We start from the raw sequence: 14,147 nt of genomic DNA on the forward strand, positions 1-14,147 counted from the left end.
TTCATGCCACGTACCCTGGCAGTGTTGTATAGCAGCTGTCCTTTTGTAGTTGATGTGTAATTACATCATGAAAAGACTTTAATTACCATATTACTAAATTACCAGCCAGCAATCCTTTCAGGTTCAGCCCTAGCTCGCTTCTGTATGGACTATTAGGCTTCTCCAAGCTGAACACTTTTGGTTGGTGTAAAAGGGAGCAAAAATTGTTCTAATTGTAGGTTTTGTTATGAACTATTATTGAGCCTGATGTTATGGCATCACTAATGTCAATGATATAATTAAACTTCTGCTAACGATGCAATCACAGTTCCGTAATAATTATATGTTAACTGCACATGATACCAGAACCTTACTAAAAATGAGGTGATGTATTCAGAGCCTGATAAAAACAACGTGGAAGGAGCCGCTTTCATCCTCTAATGGCTTGTCTGATCATTCTTTGACTCTGCCATGAATATACCTTCTTGTACGGTCAAAATTCATATCTGAATATCAGCCAAAGCTTTTTCTAATGTTTTTCTCTCTCTCTTCTTTTCAGTGATTACCATTGTCCATGCAAGGTTTTCTGATTAGAGACTGATAGTAGTATAGTCAGCTATCCAATATATAGTGCTTTTCTGGTGAGCATTGAGGTGCTGTGTTTTGCTTTGACATATATATGCTATGGAAACTAGGCCAGGCTATTGGAATAGCTGCTTTTTTTTAATATGGAATAGTAAATCTTCTCTGATCATTGTTTTAAGTAGTATTGTTCATTTTTATATTGCTGAAATGACTTTGACTTCTAAACTGCTGTAACACGCCTTGTTAATCTCAGTTCTTTTTAGTTTTATGCTCCTTATTAGGATGTTGTTTTATAGCTAGTGATGAAGCAGTAGTAAAATAGAGACCTAATGGTTTACTGATTACTGCCAAAGTATTGTATAGCCTCATGCAACACAGCATTTGCCCAATATGACTACAATGACAGTTAATATGATCATATTGCATTACAGTCTTTGGCATGAGTGTTGTTCTGGCATTTGTGTTGTCTGGTTAAGGAGCTGCTCGGAGACTGCAGGCGCTTCCATTTTGTGCTGTACTTGGAGCCATGTAGTGTAACTGTACTTTTATCATTATACAAGAAGCAGAACACTGCAAGCTGATTTGACTTTTCCATATGCCCTGAAACACTCACTAAATCTGCAGATGGGTTCTGGGCTTTTTTGATTTATTGGCAGAACATGGCATCAAAGCAAAGAGCCTGATGTTTTGAAGGCTTTACAGACTTACAGGGTCACTGAATTTTTTGCTTAACTTCATCAGCTCTCTTTATCATCTTTTTGCGTCCTTGCTTTTTCTCCCCTGTACTTACGTTTTTTGGGCATATTCCCCCTCTACTTGAACATATATCCTCACATCCAGAATAGATTTTCTCCTCCTTTTTGCAAGTGTAGAATTAATGCTAAGGCATTTGGGCTTATTAAATGATAGGAGCTTGTTGAGTGAATGTTTTTGTGGTGCTTCCAAGTGGATGCAGGTAAAGCAACTTCATTGGTACTTCAAGAGCCCAAATGTGGAAAAGTGTGTTTGTAACATAGTCTTCTCCCAGTGTAATAAAATAGTGAAATGAAAATTGAGTTTGTTTACCATTTCAATCCTTTCTGGATTTGCTACCTGTGTTGAAACTCACTACGTTTGTCCTTCCTCTTCTTTGTCATGGTGCTTGTCAGCTGCTTCCCTCATGCTTGGTTCTCATTGTAGGAAATCAAATTTGGGGCATTAATTTGCTTTTATGAAGTAAATGAGAGGGGCATGAAAACAGCCATGTATCTGCTGACTGGCACTGTAGCTTAAATAGAATTTCTGAGAAGTAAGAACTGATGATTCTGACCCATATTTGTAGTTCATGGTATCTGACCTCTTCTTCGAGGTGCTCCAGCAGGGTCGTTTTTGCCAGAAGCGCTAATACTGTGTAAGGATGGAAACTAAAAAGTGAAAATATTGCTATTGTAGAACTAGTTTACTTTAGTCTTTGGTTTAGTGTCTTTCTAGGAAGCTTTAATTTTCTGTTTTTCATAACTACCTGTCTTCTAATCTAAATAGTGTGTATTTTCCCTGTTTTCCTTGAGTGGTCTGCCTAAGCCCTCTCTGTCTTCTTACGTCTGTGTCTGTATGAACAACAATAACTGTGCTTAATACTAGAGATTTAAAGGTCTAGAGGAAAGACTAACTCAGTTACTAAGCTTCTTTAGTCTGCAGTTCTTTTTTTATTGTCTTCTCCTAAAGATGGGACAAAGAAAGTTGCAAATCTGAATGACAATCAGGGCCTTTTTGCCTTGGGAGCATGCAATCAGTAGTGACTCTTCTTCATCCTCTGAAGTTCTCATTCCTCCAGATTCTCAAAAGATGCCTCCCAGGAGATGAAAGCAACACCTATGTATTTTGGCCAATCTATGTACACATCCCCTTTTTAGCTTATTATTCTTTCTGACAGAATCACTTGAAAATAAATGTTTGATCATTTCAGGGTAACAGATAACTTAAGTCTGGTTTGCTCACAAGTCTGTGTAGTGAGGAGAGACTTAATTCAAGGCAAAGCAAGTCTCTCTAGCGCACATTCTCCTTCACTAACTGCAGTTTGGTAGGTAGAGAATTCTGATCCTGCCTAGCCAAAAATGTTGGGAAAGATCATGGCATCTTAGTCATATTCAGGAGACATGGCCAAGTCCTGTCTCTCTGCCCCCACCCCCGTCTCTTTTCCTTAGAAGCATGACTTGCAGGCCTGCAGAAAGCACTTCTCCTCTTCTCCTGCCTGGCCAGAGCACAGGATTCATAGGAATAGCAGCAACCTCTGATACTGCAGGATTTTGTGCTGGGTAAAGCTTTTGGAGGCGCTTCAAGAAATACTTAAGGTGAGGTGTGAAGAAAAGGTGTTGGATCAGAAATAAGTCATTGCACTCAAAGTGCAGTGATGAGAAAGAGCATTTTCTACCCTGGAACTTGGATGACAAATTCCAGGGTACTGGCATGTCATATCCAGCACTGACTCGGCAGAAATTATTCATTTGGTAGTAAATGTTTTTAGGCTTTTGAAGACAAAACAAACATCCTACCTCTTTTCCAAACTCTTGTTTTTCCTGGGAGACCGTATGCCCTAGCAATGTCTGTGGCAATCGGCAGGTATTGAAGCCATTGTAAACATTTTTGGTGAGGGGTACATTTGGTGCATTCAGTTAAATTTCTGGTCCTAACTGCACAGACATCATCTTATGTTCCAGATTACAAGGAAGGAGAGGAATTTTGGCTATTCAAGTGATATCAGTAAACTGGAAACCCACAGTTCATTGGTATTGGTTTCCAGGAGTAAAGAATTCTGTTAACTTTAATTCTCATAGGTTTTCAACCTTTAAAAAAAAGAAAGAAAAAAGTAAACCAACAAAACCCAAACAAACTATGTTTTAAATCTCTGCCTTTGTAGCTGACCACAGAGACATGCAAGTTCTTCATTCCAGTGTTGCAGGGCCAGGGCCAAGGCATACAAAGCAGGCTGGGCACCTTGGTTCTCTAGTTCTCAACCGTAGTATGGGAGAAGGGCCAGAGGGAACACCCCAGGTTTGCTTGGTGAATGTTTCAAAGTCTGCTGCAATCCCTACCATGTTGGAAAGCTTTTCATGTCCCCTGAATTCTGTGAGCTTGACAGGCAGCCCAGGCTGTTCAGCCTCAGCAGCAGCTATTCAATGCAGCTTGAGCCCTGCTCCTGAGGCTTCCAGAGAGGGCTTCCCTTGTCACTTCTCTGAGGGTGAATAAAGCAGGACTTGGGTAAAATTCATCAATGCAGAGTGAGCAGAGACTGACACTTTCAGTCTACTTTTACATGTTGGTCCAGCTTGCTCCAACATCCTGCAACTGCTACTAAGTAGAAAAGCTGAGATCAAAGTAGATATGAGTTTAAGTGCTAAAAGTCATTCCTTCTTCCTCAATGGTAAGATAGTGAAGAGCAGGGAGATAAAAAAATCCTTACTTCTTCCATTTTACATGGTCAGCCATATCCCAGCCATATTACTGTCAAAAATAAACACTGACTTGCACAGCAATGCCTTCATCCACTACGCCTAGGTTTAGTTGCCATAGTAACTCGTCCTGGAGATGAATGTGATATCCTGGACAGCAGGGAAAAAGACTTTGATTCCACAGATACCAATCCTGAAGCTCAGAGCTGGCCACAGAGACGTGACTGCACTTCTTTGTTCGTTTTCCTGGCGTGGCCTGAGTAATTGGTGTCACGTTGTTCAGCCGTGATACAGAAATGTGGTGGTCTGTCATCATTGCAACCCTGGCCTTAACTGTGTTCAAACGAAGAACACACTGAAATCATCGTGGGCAAAATGAATCCTGTGAGAGTAGTAAATCTCCAGCCTAAGGGTACTGGGACCAACGGTGAGCAGTTTTCATGTGCTAGTAGTGTCACTATAAACTGGTTTGCAATAGCTTCCTAGCTGCCAGCTGAAGCCCTTTCTGAAAGATCGATGTGTTCAGATGTAAACCAACAGATTACAAATTACAGAGCATTTTGGTTTAGTTCATTCACTTTTGGTTTAGTACTACTGGAGCTAGAGTAGACAATGCTTGAAGTGTATAGGTAAACTTTTAAAGTCCCTACTGGTTCAATAGCAAAAGTTACTTTCTGGATTAAACAAACAAGAACATTGCATACAGATAACCAGTGCCATCCCATTAGTGATGGGGTGGGCATACAAAAAAATTTATAATTAGTTGTAATATAAACCAGTGTTAATAATTAAGCCAATTGCTAATAATAACTTCATACTTAAATTTCATCAGACAAGAAAGACACTTGAGGACCTAAACTAGAGCAGGGAATTCACAGGAGGATCTCATGGGAATGGAGCTGCTGCCCACCAAAGAGGCATTGATAACTAGAAGAGTACAGCTCCAGGGGTCAAAAACGAGGAAGTAATGTGTCTTCTCTGAACTCTCTCCAGTGTGGACAAACCTGCAAGCTCAGCTGTTTAATTTAGAACTGTAGAGTTGAGAAGTGATACAGAAACAACTGAAGTAATTTAGTTACATCGGTGGTGACTATCAAGTGCTTCTCAGGGTTACATGCCATATATAAAGCAGAGGGAGGCCACCAGCAGTAGAAAATCCTTTTAACTGCTGCTTACTAAGTAGTTAGTGAATACATGGGATGCAATATGAGATCAGTTATAAAAATTCAGATTTTTATTATTTTTGGTGGCAGTAAGGAAGATGCTGGCTGGCCCAGGTGCTAGTGTAGATGGAGAAGTAAGCCCTTCCACGGAAATCTATGAAAATTATTTTTCTTAGAGAAATAGCTTCTACTTGCCAATTTGTGGTCCTTTATTAGAAATAATACAATAATAATACAGTTCACCAGAATAGTGGCTTTAGAGTATTTCAACAGCCTCATTGTGCCCATTGTGTCCTTCTCTAAAGGAATCACTAAACAAGCATGTAAACATGAATGAGTTGGGTAACTGAAAACTCTGTAAAGCTCTACATGTGTGTGCATAGGAACAGCTCGCGTGTTTGTAGGTAGCCTGCCTCTGAAAGACAACTTTCAGAGGTTTTCACAGGGACTGGATTTCCTCATTTCTTTGCGTGGTTCTTCTCAAAGGCAGGAGGAGGTTGTCATCTTGCCACAGGAGAGATGTAGCATGCTTTGCTCCATGCTGGTGCAAGGACATGAAGAAAGGACCTTAAATGAAATACCTGGAAATGCCCAGTCAGCATCCTGCTGGAGCAGGGGCTGCACTTGGCAGTTGTGCTGCTGAGATATTAACTCTTGGAGCAGCTAGGGTGGGTGGCAGCCCACAAAAAAACTTAGCAGCAGTTTGGGAGGGATCTTCATTGTTCTGGCAGGAAATGCCAAAGCACACTCCTGTAGGAAACTGCTTTTGCAATACTTCACCAAGGCAAGTTCTCACACCTTTTATTGGCTTGAGGGAGCTGAAGTTCCCCCAAGTGATGAACGAAAGTGTCTGAGCAGCCTGCTTTAACCACAGCATAACACAAAACTGTATTGTCACAGGAAGAGCCACAAGCAGGGTGACTATGTTCCTTCATAACATTGGCTTTGTTTGCCTGAAAGAAAAATGATCTAGTTTTTCTATTCTGTCAGAATATTTCTGTGAACAGCCTCATGTTTGCACTGAAAAATACAAAGAAATCAGGGTGACAGGACTGTTGAGTGGCAGGAGATGGAAAATGAGGACAAGAGGCGATTTTCATTGGCTCTACTCCTTCCCTGGTTTGTTGCTTGTTTCCTTCTTGATAGCAGTGACGAGTAGGACTTGGAGCATTATCTTGGGTATTATCAGTGGGAGGCAGCCAGAGGGTTTTTCCATTGATTTGCTGAGGGCTGCTGCTTTCACCTGAGTTTTATGGAGATAGATATGTCATTGCTAGGACCTATTTTAATGCCAGCTAGATGTTACCTAATGGTTTGTTTCACTATCCTCAGCCTGCCTTAATTAATAAAATTAAGGAAATCATTAAAGGCTTTGCAGTGTAGTTCTGTGATTATTGCCAGTGTATTTTCACCTGGTTTCTAAAGAAACAGTGAGAAATGGATCTGCATGGGACTGAGAGTAACTCAGTTCATAATAAGTGAAATCAAGGTGTCAGTGCTGAATGTATTAAGAGTCATCAGTAATCATAATGGCTGTAAGTTCCAGTACTTCATTTGAACAAGAGAGAAACATTTCTCTTTTTAATCATTTTATAGTCATCTTCTTTCACTTCTTAGCAATTAAGAAGGGAAAATAAATTTTAAAAAAAAAAAACACAACTAGTTTAAATCTTACCAGACATTAGCATTGATCTTCCTTGGATTCTTTAAATATATGCATTTAGTTACCATAGTAAACAAGTACCAACATAAACTTATTCCACAGTTCTAGGATTTACTTTTTTTTCTCTGCTATTTTGTGACACACCTAATTAAAATCTATTGCTTGGTTCCCCTTTCAATGTAATAAAACCCTGTCTTATTCCTTCTGTCAGTTTAATCTCTCTTTCTTTTCCATTGACACATTTCTAATACCTTTCCAGGCAGGCCAGACACTTCTACTTCCTCTGTACCGAATCCACATGCTTAATACCTTTTGACAAAATGGATACATCCTCCCAGTGACTTGGAATTGATACAGACTGTCAAAAAGGGTTTTCTAAATAGTCTCTCTTTAACACCTTTACCAGATTTTTACCCTCTTTTGTAGAAATGGGCAGTTTAATGTTGCATTTCAGATCATTTTTGACTGAAAAAGTGTGTCATGGAATCAGGGTGTCCCCTGAATACTCCTAACAGTTGGAGATGCCTCTTTGTTTTGAACACTAGAATCCCAATAGACCCATGACAGCAGTGGAATTACACTTTTGACCTTGTTCACTAAAGTGTTTCTTTCTCTGTGTGATTGAATGAGAGTAACCAACAAGAGCTTCCTCTAAAATGTATGAGTTTCCCTCTGTTTCTCATAAGAAACTCAGAAAGGATGCTGTGCAGTTTCCATCTGATTGTATTCTCCACAAAAGGAAAAAAAACCAAACCCTGTTTGATTCAAGGAGAGGTGGCTGTTTTTATCCATATTAAAAGTGCAAAAGCAGTTGATATATCAATATTTTCCTTAAGCCAGTGTTGTTGCTACATCCTGAGCATGACGGCAGCATTACAGCACAGTGGCAGATTTTTACCCTTTTGTTGCTTCATTCCCCATGTATTTTAAAAGGGGATATATACTAAGGCACCAAATATAATTTCAAAGTATTGAATCTGAATATAAAAAAACACATATATGTAATGTTCTGTGTGAACTTAGCTGATCATTATGGACTAAACAGTCATGTCAATCCAGAAGATAAATGTACTGTTTTCTGTAGGGGTACATGCAGCCTTTTAAGATCCTGGTGTTTCTTTTCATTTCCGTGTGACTGAGTAGACATAGCCAGCTGCAGGATTTGCCATGACTGCCAGTTCTGCCTTGTGCACTGAGGCACTGGCATGCCTCTTGCTCCACATTTAGTTGTTCGGGGCATGGCTTCTCTGAGTCAGAAGAACTCAGTGAAGTGGCCAGAAGAGAGAGAAAAAATCAGATTATTGTTCTTTCCGTTTTAGGCTACTAGTGTATTGTGGACTTTTTTCCCCTGTTATATTCCTGTTTTCTGTGAGTATTTACCAGCTTTGGATTAGTGAACATGCTTTAATTGTCGTGCAGAGCACATATCTCTGAAATGCAGTGGCAAGTACAGTCCGTAGTTCCTGTGGGTAGGGAGTTAGGTAGCTGGGTTCAAGAGAGGAGAAAGGACTCGGAGAAATCTATAATTTGTTTTTAGAAGGGATCAAAATAAGTGACTTACTGGCCTCTATGGCCTCAAGACCTTATAGCAGTTTCTCCTGTTTACTCACTGTAGACGATGCTGTGCGGAGAGGGCATCAGAGCCATGGAGCGTGGAGGGCAATGCACTGAGGGGGCTGCAGATCTGTGACTCCTGGTTTCCTATCCTGCCAATAAAGCTTTTTTTTTTTAATTACTACTTCACTGGTGATATAAATTAATGATTGGTATGGGTCTGAAGCAACCTTGCCATCAGAGAATATTTGGTTAGTGTTGACATACTTCTTCCCTGCAAACATGAATCATCCATCTGCCTTTGGCAGGCTTGCCCTGTGGCTCTGCTATAATGTGTTTCACCAGCGTGGCTGAAATTAAAATGTCACTATTAAACATGGCAGAATCAGATGCTCTCTGGGCACCGCATCTATTTGTGTTCTTGCTTCCTATGTAGTTATTCCTGACAGTTTAATAGGACAGCTGTATTCTGGCATAAAATCATATATTCATATATCCTCAATGCATGGGGAGCAAAATGCTTTCAGAGCGCTATTTCCTTGCATACATGCGTCTTTCATGCATGGCAGAAGCAGTAATGCTCATGTAACACCATGTTGCTGCTTAGTCCATTAGGCAGTGTAAAGTTAAAATTAATTGTCCTGCAGGACCGTATAGAGTGGGTCTCTAAAAGCAGTTGCTGGAGCTGTTTGCAGCTGCTGCATCAGCCAGGCTCCCTCGTCGTGAGCAGTTATTGACTCTGGGCTGTTGAATTCAGGGCTCTGGAGGTTGCGCGGTGGGAAAAGCCTTCAGTCGGTGCTTGGCAGCTCTGTCACTGGAAGGTCACAGAAAGGGCATTTCAGTCCCCAAACCCAATTAGGGCCTGAGTCGGCACCTCTTCAATCACCAGGGAAAATCCCACGGCGCAGGTCGGCTCCCAAGCCAGGCTTTTGCACCCAGCCTCTCTAGTGAGACGGCCAACAAATGTGTCCATTTGTGTCACTTGGGCTGTCAGAAATACCCTTTGCTGTCATGAAGTGGCTGAGCAGCTGGTTCAGAAAGGTAAAGAGCCAGGTAAGGGATTAGAAGCCCACCACAGTTGAATTTGGACCAGTGACCTGTACGTGTGCATCTGCATCCCTCCCATTACTCGTATCTAGAGCTGTCTAATTCCTCAGATCAAATCACTTAATTCTTATGAGCAGCTGTAACTTGCAAGTAGAATAAAGTCCAACTGCTGAAAACATTAATGAAGAATATAAAACTGAGGCTCTGTTTTATCAGGTATCAACAGTATTGCTTTCATTCCTCCCCCTCCAAAGATTTTTTTTTTGGTGTGTGTGTGCCGGGTTGTGCTTTTCATCCCAGGTGGCTGCAATTTCAAGTGAAAATAAGTTGAGCCATGAAAGGTTGACCCACTCACCTCTGAATTGCTTTTTATGTGAGTCCCTCAGGGCCCAATTCTACCCATAGAAGTGAGAATGACAACTATCAACATATATGGGAAGTATGTCTACGTGCACAAAGAAAAAGGTGAACCCCAGACTGGTCTGAGTGGTCTTTAAAATATGGATTTCCTGTGAAATGGTGATTAAAGGGGAAGCAAGGGATAATTAGAAAATTAGACTGATGTGCTAGCAGTTATATCAATGTGTGGTTTTATATTAGCTCTTTCAGACAAGCACAAGATCAGAAAATCCCTTATGACTCACTTAAACTAGTGTGTAAAATTTGGTTAGTGTCTGATCAGCTCCTTTGATCAGTCTAGTCTAGACTGTTGTCAGGGTACGTACTAAACCCACAGTCCCCTTAAGTGCAGGCCTACTCAAGTCAATCAAATAACATATAAAAAGGTTATAAAAAGTGTTCAACGTTTGAGTAAATTAATCTGGTTCAAAGCTGAATACTTTAGGAATTGCTAAAATAAAAGCAAAACTGTTGTTGCAGAAAAGACGTGGTAGAATTCTTAATTCATATTTAAATGACTGTCTCAGAAATAAAGAATAAAATCAGCAAACTTTTATTATTTTCCATTGGATAGGCATTTTTGTAAGCCAGTAGTGTATCCAGATTCCATAAAAAAAAAAAATTCTGTCAAATGTCTGCACAAATTTGTTTTAAGAAATTGAAGAATTACAACCACCATGTCTGTCTCATTTCAAGCACACAATATTGTTTTTAAGTGTAGCAGTGGAGGGCCAGTGGGAGCCTTCAATATGTAGGTTGCACTCCTACCTGCCTCTAATTTCTACATGGGATTATTTACAAGGGAGTACTGGACATCCAGCAGCATTAAATTTGTTACCCATCAAAGCAGAGCAGTTTTCCCCTCATCACTAGAGCTTCTTCCTACATCTCGTGTTGTAGCGCCATCCTGAACCTGTCTGTTCTTTGACACATGACTCAAAAATGTGAACAGTTCCTTTCCTCATAGATAATGCTCCTGCCTTTTGCATACTAGCAATAGTAGATGACCATTTGGAGACAATTTTACTTCAATTACCTATCCACAAGATCTGGAGCCACTAATTTTACAAACTTGGTTTGTACCTGAGCTGGTTTTCTCAAGCTGCCTATGTTTTGAGTTTAGAGGTTTAAGTTTTCAGTCTTCATGTGCCTGCCATATTTTTTGGTTGGATTACAGTGCCATCAGAACACCTGGCATAGAAGCAATGACAGCAAATTCATCAAATTATCAAGGGAAGTAAGCTAGCTCATAAATAGCACACCAATGGGATGAAAAGATCACAGAAATGAGGTCATTTAAAACACAGAGAAACTGGAATCCAAGTGGCAAATGCTTGTTTTAGCTACACCAGATTCTGTCTGAATTCAAGAGGAGACATGGTACACTGCTACTATCCAAACACTAAATTAATCTCCTGATGGCTGAGAAAAAGCTCCAAAATAGGCATTAAAGTCTGTAAGATGATATCTAATTTACACAGCACTTCAAAAGCACCAACCATTACTATACTTACAGAGCTGCTTAAATAATGGAAAGATAAAGGAATGTGATTCTGTGAGTGAATACATGACTGCAGAATGCAATAAGAATATTGGGTAAATTCTCCCCTCTTGTGACTTGTATTCCAGCCAGTGGCATTACACCAGGGAAGGATTGGACCATATTTTGCATGCAGCATAGCAGATTGTTAAGAGGCAACAGGCAGGTATTTGAGAGAATTTCCTCTCTGTGATTTGCAGAAGTGTGCCTAAAATCCCCTGGCTGATCTGTGCTCATTCCATTACCTGTCATCTTTTGGCAGATAACTAGTTAAATTTGTGTTAAATAGGATTCACTTTGCTATTTCCATTTGCTGTTGGAGTAGAAATGTTCTGATGTGATATATGACCAATCAATAATTCGAAAGTGCTTGCATGAGGCATTTGAAGTCAGTCATTTAGACAGTGTCAGCCCCAACTGGTATTAAAATCTGCAAAGAGTTGTTCTACAATCAGTGATTCTGCGCATCTCCTCTGGGTGTCTGCATTTCACTTAATAAGGATACCCTGTAGATATCAACTGAAATAACTCTTGCCTTTGTTGCTTGGATGTTTTTGTGAGCTCTGAAATGAACTTGGCTTATGCAAATATACTTTGTTATCCAGTCTAAAGGATGCAGGGCAGAAATTATTATCCTGTTCTGCTGGCCACCTCAATAGAAAAGAAATGGCTTTATTTGACTGTGAGTCTGAAGAGAATAAGAGTGTGACTGTACCCTGTGGTTTCCTGGGTATTTTTTACTTTTTTTTTTTTCTGTACTGATGACATTCTATTACTGTTACAGGGCTATAATAATCCGAAATGGTGATGTCATTCCAATGTCTTCAGAATTCACTCCAGAGACTGAACGCCAGCGACTTCAGTATCTGGTAAGAGACCTGAGGACCAAATCAGGTGTTGTTGATGACCAGCATTGCCCAGTAACACCTAAGGCTCAGAGAAATGCCGCTGAGTTACTGTGGCTCAGTGAAGGATGGTGTGTTCACTGAACACCAGTGACTGATCATGTATGTCTTTTAGCCATCAGCAAAAGTGAAGAAAAGCCTGGTGGTGCAAATCTCAGTGAAAGGAGTCTTATCTCTTCAGTGAAGACCATTGATATTGCATAGTTTGATTAATTTATTCAAATAGTATGCTGGTAGTATCTTGATCAGGGAAAATATGTCCAATTTAGAGGTGATTCAGTGAATATTAGTAGCTGCAGGATAGGATGGGTGATCAAAGACTGATTTTATTTAGTGTAGCAGCACCCATAAAGCTGGGAGAGGGTGACTATCTGAGGATATATGGGATGCTTTATTCACCAGGCTGTATTTGCTGATAAGCTGCCTAAGTAACATAAGTCAAAATGCATAGTGTTATTTTTCATGCAAACAATCCTGTTACTTTTTAAGTTTTTCATCAATGGTCAGATTGGTTGGTTGAAGTTGGTTGGCTCTTTGTCAAAATGTCATTCCTAACATGGCTGAGAAATTTCTTTTGTGCTTCTTCTGGTCTCCTGCTTTTTCCTCTTAGAAGTTTAAGCTTCGGCCAAGGCAGGCTCACTGTCAGCCTTGCCTGACTTGAGGTGGCCAGGCCAAGGCTAGTGAGATTCCCTGGTCTCAACATGTCTCTTTTCTTCAGCCTGGCCCAAGCAATGTGGTTTGAAACTAGACAAAATGCTGATGGTTGAAAGGTGGGGTGGAAGGTTCCAAAGAAAAAAATTTAAGTGTTTCCTCAATTGTCACATTTGATTTTTTTTCACTCAGGTTCACTGGCTTGAAGCTGAAAATTTCAGAGGGAAAACTGCTTTTGGGAGTATTCATATTCAGAGAAAAAATGGAAAAGAGGCCTAATAAACATTTACAGTTCAATTAAATTTAAAATAATTTGTTAACCTTTAAAATAAAAGGTATCTTTAGCATCTAGGGAGTCTGCTACTTCTGTAGGAAATACAAGATAAAATATTGCCTACAAGGATTGTTTTTCTCTTTTGATATCCTTTCTGGCTTGTATTTGAAACCAGTAGCTGATCTGAAAAATACTTCTGCTGTTTTCTTTCTGCTCTGGAAAATTCCTTTACCTTTGTTTGTTTATTTTAATTCTATATATAACAAATATGCCAGATCTGTGGGTATCATGTTCAAAGAGAATACATGCAAGACAGCAAGAGCATGAAACAAAATTAGAGATAATTTCAAACATGATATTCCATAAATAACATTTTTACTCTATTGTTAAAAAAAAAAAGATGACCCCAAATTTCTTATAAGGTTGGCATAAACATTACACTCCAGAGGTTGCATCTGTCTAGCTGATTAGAAACCAAATAATTTTACTCACTTTGTCTGTCCCCAGGTTCTGCTATCAGTCTATTCCACCATGAACATCTCTCTTCTGCTGTTCCTGTCTAGAAGTTAGTTACTTTGGATGTATTTTTTATTTGCAGTTAGAGCTGAGTTTCTTTACTTCAAACGTATGGCACTGCTCTTCCTGCACAATAGGAAGAAAATCACTTAATCATTTTAGCGTTCATATTTTACTTGGTAAATGCAGAGATACTGTTCACTGTGGGGAAGTTACTGCACAAGGGAGGGTATGGATTTACCACCTGCAGGCTACTGAACATTGGTTCCCTGTGCAGTAGACACTGTTGGCACAATCAGGATGAAGGAGCTTTCCTCTGCCTTTAGTGCCTATTGATTGCTTCAGCCACACAGGAATTTCATTTAGGTCCTCTTTTCTGAGCCTTAATTTCCAAGTGGAAAGAAATCCATAGGATAATGAATTGTTCAGGTCATGTGAATATC

At 39.9% G+C, this 14,147-nt stretch overlaps 1 protein-coding gene across 1 annotated transcript in view; it reads left to right on the plus strand.

Moving 5' to 3' along the window:
- PPM1H (protein phosphatase, Mg2+/Mn2+ dependent 1H) overlaps window positions 1-14,147 on the plus strand; it is a 136,716-nt gene that overhangs the window by 78,498 nt on the left and 44,071 nt on the right. Inside the window, exon 5 of the mRNA XM_051795811.1 lies at window positions 12,143-12,227. Within this exon, the coding sequence (XP_051651771.1) occupies window positions 12,143-12,227 (85 nt within the window). The remainder of the gene's footprint in view (window positions 1-12,142; window positions 12,228-14,147) is intronic.

Source organism: Manacus candei, unplaced genomic scaffold (assembly GCF_025592945.1).
Source record: "Manacus candei isolate 608988 ecotype Guabito, Panama unplaced genomic scaffold, ASM2559294v1 h1tg000043l, whole genome shotgun sequence".
NCBI lineage: Eukaryota > Metazoa > Chordata > Aves > Passeriformes > Pipridae > Manacus > Manacus candei.